This window comes from Octodon degus, unplaced genomic scaffold (assembly GCF_000260255.1).
Source record: "Octodon degus isolate 3935 unplaced genomic scaffold, OctDeg1.0 scaffold00156, whole genome shotgun sequence".
Classification (NCBI taxonomy): Eukaryota; Metazoa; Chordata; class Mammalia; order Rodentia; family Octodontidae; genus Octodon; species Octodon degus.
The window spans coordinates 6,103,759-6,110,024 of record NW_004524732.1 but is presented as its reverse complement, the minus strand read 5'-3'; the positions used below and the strand labels follow the sequence as shown (position 1 = coordinate 6,110,024).

The following is a 6,266-nucleotide window of genomic DNA, read 5'->3' as shown; positions in this document are numbered from 1 at the left end:
ACTGGAAATTATAAGTCAAAGCAGGACATCATTTTCCCTATAACACCTTTATATATTCTATGGTTAATGGTTTTAAATTGTACATCAATTCTGGGTCTGGTGAAAGCAGAGGAAAATGCCCTCGCGCCTCCTTGGATGGGGTGTTAATCCCAGCAGAATTCTCAGCGTCTACGCCGGCAACAGCGGCCCCACCACTCAGCACTCGTCCTCGAGCTCCCCGCCCTCGGGTTGCTCATCCACCCACCGAAGGTCCAGCAGTCCAGCCCTCAGAGCCATCCGCAGCCTTGCAACTTTGAGAAGAACCCGCCACAGTTCCACAGCCAGCTCCTCACCTTGCTTTCGCTTGGTGGCTTTTCCCTCAGGATTGTAGTCTGGTGGGTAAACAAGGTCCTTAAATTCCTCCACCAGGGAGCCCAGTCTTTTATTCATTGCTTCAACCTTGGGCACTAGAAGGCAAATCGCAGAAAGCAGCCAGGTGAGTCACACACCCATGTCCTCGGCCTTCCCATTCCAGGTCTGTGGGAGCCCTGAACTAATGGGATGAGGGGTGGGGAAGGGCCTACTGAGGGCACAACAACACTCACAAGCCCGCTGCTGCTCATGGCAAACCCATGTAGAGCCCGCGTGCCACAGGGGGCTGTTATCACTGAAAGCTCACCATCACTGGTCTAGTGTTTCCGAGTACAGCCATCTCTGTACTTGGAAAAGTACAGGGGACCCCGTCTGGGACCCCATCTGCTACAAATTCTTAGGCCCTCAAATCCCTTTATTGTAACAGCACACTATTTGATAAAACCTACACACAACTTCTCACGTACTTTAAATCATTTCTAGATAACATAAGCCTGACAGGATGAAAACACTACATATGTCGTTATGCTGCATTAAAAAATAATGGCACCCCCTCCAAAAACAAAAGCCTACATGGTGAATACCGATGCAACTGTTTTTTTAGTTCTGGGGACTGAGCCCACTTTTTACTGACACAGGGTCCTGCTAAGTTGCTAAACTGCCCAGGCTGAGGTGAACTTGCAATTTTCCTGCCTCAGCTTCCCACCGTACTAGGTTACAGGTGTACAGTGAGCTGCAACTTGTCCTGTAATATTTCTGACCCACAGCTGGTTGGCTCGACTGAGCAGGACTCAAGGATAGGCAAGGAGTGCTGACTGCACTTAATATCACTAAAGGCCTTACAGGAAGAGATGGGCGGCTGCTCAATTACGGGATTTCTCTTCTTCCAGACACAGACAAGCACTGTGGTAAATCACTGCTTTTAATGCTAGCTTTAAAGGGGCCTACAAAAATTTTTAAAAATAGTAAATACAGCATCTATGTGGAGACTGAGCAAGCCAAACTATTCCGAACTTCTCAGCCTTGAGGACTCGACTGAAGCCACTCTGCTTCCACGTGGATATTTACACTTCTGCCACCACACCACTGTCCTTTCATGAATGCATGAGCATCACACTCAAGAAGGGGACCAGCAGCAAGGGAGAGGGCACAGCCTGTGGGGTAGCAGGTGGCTTTTCTCATGAGGGGCACAGAATCTGGGAGTGGGTACAAGCACAGAGCCGGCCCTGGCCAGGAGCCACTAGATTCCGAGTTGCTTGCTGTTCAGCGCCTGTACACTAGGCAAATGGGGACAGCTGCAGCCTCAGCCTCACCTTGGAGGCTGAAGCAAGTGAGCACTCAGGACAGCAGGACCCGGCTCACGGGAGGCACTTGGTACCTAGTACCCGTGTCTAACATTCTCCAGTGTTAGGCATGTGGAGGCTTAGAGATGGGGGCTTAGAAGCCAGGCACTGTCTCCTCTTCTTCCTGCAGGCCATTCCTGGCAGTTGAAGCTGGCCCTGAAAATCTCTCCAACAGACAGTCTGGACAGTGAAAAGGTACATATTCCTGGCTCAGAATGAATCAGAAGGCCTCTGACAAAAAGAACTCAGGGCTAGGTGTGGTGATCCCAGCACTCACGACTGAGGCAAAAGGGCTACATACTGAGTCCAAGGCCAGCCTGGACTACACAGCAAGACCCTGTCTCAAAAAACAAAAATAAACAAAAGAACTTCCCGCCTGAGCCCAGCCCTCTTACAGGTCAGATCCACTGTGTGCTCAGGCTCCATCAAATCCAAGGCTAAGGCCTCCAGGTTCCTGAAGTGCTGCTGCAGCACGGGGTTCTCAAAGCTGTCGCTTCTGTATTTGAAGCGCAGCTTCTGAACAATGGCCTTCATCTTGTCTATTTGCTCTGGGTTGGCCATGACCTTTTTAGTGACAGGCACATTTCGTTTATCATCAGCATAGGGTAGGAAGACAAGCTGGAAGCCTGTGAAGGGAGATTGAAACCCCGTTTCTCCTTTTTCCTTGGCAGAGTGGCAGTTCTGGGGACTGAACCCCCAGCCTCTGCACTAAGCCATACCCCCAAATCCTTTTTATATTTTCAGGCGGGGTCTAAGTTCCTAAGTTGCTCAGACTGAACTTGAACTCTCAATCCTCCCCCTTCAGCCTCCCAGAGTGCTGGGATTACAGGCCTGCACCATCTCATTCAGCTCTCTTCTACCAGCGTCCACAGGAAGGTGCCCTTTCTGAACACTCACTGTTCCTCTCCACACCCTCCCACAGGGATCTTTCCCTGCGAATGGCAGCTGGTTCTGGCTCCAGCAGTTTTTTTGGCTATCGGAGATAGAACCCGAGGCCTCATGCATGCTAAGCACTGCCGTCACTACTCTACACGCCAAATGTCTCCAGTTTCTGAACATCCAGAGCCAGCCAGAAGGGGGCTCGTCTCCAAGGGCCTAGTTCAACCGCTCGGAGCTTCTACCCCTCCTCTTCTCTCCTCCAGCACATGCCAGGAGGGAAGAGGGTCACTAGGCTGATCTCAGTTCAGTTCAGCTGCTTGAGCAAGGACAAATCCAGATGTTGCAACCACTGCTGCAGCCAGATGTGAGGCCCCTGCTGGCAATGCTGAAGGCACAGGGCAAGCAGAAGGAGCAAGCCCGAGGTCCCCTCTGCGCTGGCCTCCACCACACACCTGCTGTGCACACAGCCTGTCCCAGAGCTGCCTCCGCCTGGACAGTCTCAGCTTCAGGAGCATAAAGCATGACACAAGGACCTGGGGGCTGAGAGGCCAAGGCTTAGTGACTGAACACTCTTGAGCATTCTGCTGACCACGGATAAGCACAGGATACAGTCAGAGGCTGACTCTGCACTGGAAGTTTGTGTTAGCAAGCCTAGAGAAGAGACAGCCACCTGCCAAGTACTTTGTGCTGGACGCTGTACCTTACTCCTGTTAGTAGTTATGGTTTGGGGGATGTACCTGGAGCTTCACACACGCCAAGCAAACACTCTTCCACTGAGCTGCACCCCAGTCTGGCACTTACACACCATTAACTTATTTACATCCGCATTATTATTTCAAAACAAAACAACCCTAAAGAAAAGGTGTTTCAGGGGCTGGTGAGATGGCTCAGTGGTCTAAAGCACCTACTCAGAACAATCTTAGCAAAGCACAGGGACTGCGGTTCAATCCCCCAGCACCACATGCCAGCCAGCCCCGCCCCCTGGTGGGCTGAGCTGGCGCCACACACACACACAAACACACACACACACACACAAATACATAAAATTTAAAAAAAAAAAAAGAAAAGGTGTTTCAGAACTCTCATCTCTGTAGACAAAGAATATAAATAGAAAGGTAAAAGGCTCAAGCTGGCAAACTTCACTCGTGGCAGAGACGGGTCTAAAACAGAGGAAAGTGAGCTTTCAGACATGAACACAGACAAAATCAAGTCTGACTTCAAAGTCCATATTCTTTCCATTCAACTCTATCTCTTGGCATGCAAAGGGGTGAGGAGAGCCACTGAAGCTAGAAATTGGCCACGCATGCAGGTCAGCCAGGTGGGAGAACAAAGAGCTCATGAGGCAAACCACACGAACAAGCTGCTTCAGCCCAGAGAAAATCAAGCCCAGAGACGATCCAGACAGTGAGCTGCTAGGCAAGGGGACATTGTGTGACACCAACCTGCTGAATATATAAAACACACATGCTATGGAGGCAGAGAGAGGGCTGCACCTGACCTCAGCTTTCTCTTATCTTTACTTCTCCATCCTCTCACCATCCTTCCCCTCAGGGACTTCAAGAACCACATTGGACACAGCACAAGGGACAAACCAATTATTAAGCATTATAAGGGGGTGCCAAACAATGGCTTTTCATCAAGCAAGGTGTTGGAGTAGGGCCCCAGGAACTTGTGTCAGTCACCTTCAAACACTCCCTGTGAGATGACAGAGCCACAGACCTGCCACTTACGACTGGGCAGCATGTGCACTGCAAAACCATTTGCGGTGACCTCACCTGCCTACATCACACTCACCTGAGGAACCTTAGAAATACCTATTTTCCAGGTCTTATTCCCACTGACTACAATTCAGCAGGTTTGAACTAGGACTCTGGGCCCCTTAAGTCCTTCTGCCACATACCTGGAGGAGTCACCTGAACTTTCTGATCATCTAGCTCTTCTTCCTGTGGCACCAAAGCCACAAAATAAGGGGGAGTGCTCTTGCGGGGAGTGTATCTGCACACAGCTAGGACTTCCTTCTCCAGACACTTGATGAGCAGGGCACTGAACAGAGTTGAGCTCCCTAAGAAACAAGACATCAGTAGCTTACATCCTAGTGTCCTTTCTTCTTGGCCATGGTGTAAGCCCATAAATTCTCCCCAACACTCTTCATTTCACAATACCCCCTGGATTTCAAAACATGTCAGTAATACACAGCTGAAGAAATCTGTTTGGTCCCACATTTCTGAAATTTGTGCAAGAAACCCTTCCAAAATGCCATGTTAACATTCCCATGTGGCATCCAAGTGGTGCCCACTCAGGGCACAGGTCTGGATAAACCGTCCCAGGCTAGAGTCCTTCATTTCCTTCATTAGTGGTCTCTGTCACTTACCATTCACTAGGGCCTCCTCAGGGTACACGAACAGGGAGGGCCTCAGGTAGTGGTGCTTCTTCAGCAGAGCCAAGGGCTTAAAGCCGATGAGCGCCAAGCCTGGCTCATCAAACCGCTTCAGTTGCTCGGTCTCCTCTTTCTCTAGCACAATCTTTCGATTCCCATAGATCTACAGGTAGGGAACAAGAAGCCCACACAAGGGGCACATGGAGAAGAAGCCCACACAAGGGGCACATGGAGATGTAAGGTGGCAACCACACAACAGTAGCAGAAAAAATTAGCTGTCTGTAAGGAGCAAGAAGATGACTTACCACAGGTATCATCCTCTGGCAACAGGGAATTTATTGAATGACTTCCAGGTACTTCATATTGGTCACCTAATTAGTTCTCCACCCCTTTTCTTTGTAGTACTTTGTGGGTTTTTTTGTTTGTTTTTTTTTTTAATGTATTTAGTGCAGGGCCTACAAGGTCTCACTACACAGATCAGACTGATAGTAATCCTCCTGTTTTTCAGCCTCCCAAGTGCTGGGATTACAGGCACATGCCACCATGTCCAGTCTCAATCACCATCTCAGCATGCCCTGGGGTCAGGGCTGACACAGCACACTGGGATCGAATCCTGGCTGCCTAAGTAGGCGCTTTAATCTGCTGAGCTATCTGGCTGCCCCTGTGGTTCTTTGTAGTACAGAGGATCAAACCCAGGGCCTTGGGCATGCCAGGCAAGTGCTCTACCACAGAGTGACATTCCTAGGTCTTTTATTTTGAGAGAGAGTCTCACTAAGTTGCCCAAGCTGGCCTCAAACTTGCAATTCTCCTGCCTCAGCCTTCTGAATACTTGGAATTGTAGGCACACAACACAACTGACCTAATTTCTTTTCTTTCCCTTTTTTTTGGTGGGACCAAAAAAAAAAAATTGAACTCAGGCCCTTGCACTTACCAGGGAAGCGCTTATTCCACTGAGCCATCTCCCTGACCCCCTAATTTATTTTCAATAACAATCCAAGGAGGTAGATGTTAAAACTGTCTCAGAGGGGCTAGAATATAGGTCAGTGGCAGAGCCTTTGACTAACATGCACAAGAGACCCTGGGATTGACCCCCAGTACTGCAAATAAACAACAAAAACTATTTAAAAGATGAGCCACTGGGCACATGCTTATAATCCCAGCACCAAACTGTGCTTGCATTTTGACCCTAAATGCAACTACTTACAGAACCATCAGAGTCCATCCATGTTATGAACAATACAGCCTCCAAGGCATCAAAAGGAACTCAGTGCCCAGAACTCCTGCCTCTGAATAAACCAACAGGAAAACTAGCCATT

The 6,266-nt window shown here is 49.3% G+C and overlaps 1 protein-coding gene across 1 annotated transcript in view; it reads right to left on the bottom strand.

Moving 5' to 3' along the window:
• The window catches only part of Xrcc6 (X-ray repair cross complementing 6), a 25,206-nt gene that overhangs the window by 3,500 nt on the left and 15,440 nt on the right, over positions 1 to 6,266 (bottom strand). Inside the window, exons 8-11 of the mRNA XM_004642577.2 lie at positions 4,945 to 5,113; positions 4,474 to 4,635; positions 2,090 to 2,320; positions 333 to 446 (exon numbers count right to left, since the gene is read on the bottom strand). Coding sequence (XP_004642634.1) covers positions 333 to 446; positions 2,090 to 2,320; positions 4,474 to 4,635; positions 4,945 to 5,113 — 676 coding nt within the window. The remainder of the gene's footprint in view (positions 1 to 332; positions 447 to 2,089; positions 2,321 to 4,473; positions 4,636 to 4,944; positions 5,114 to 6,266) is intronic.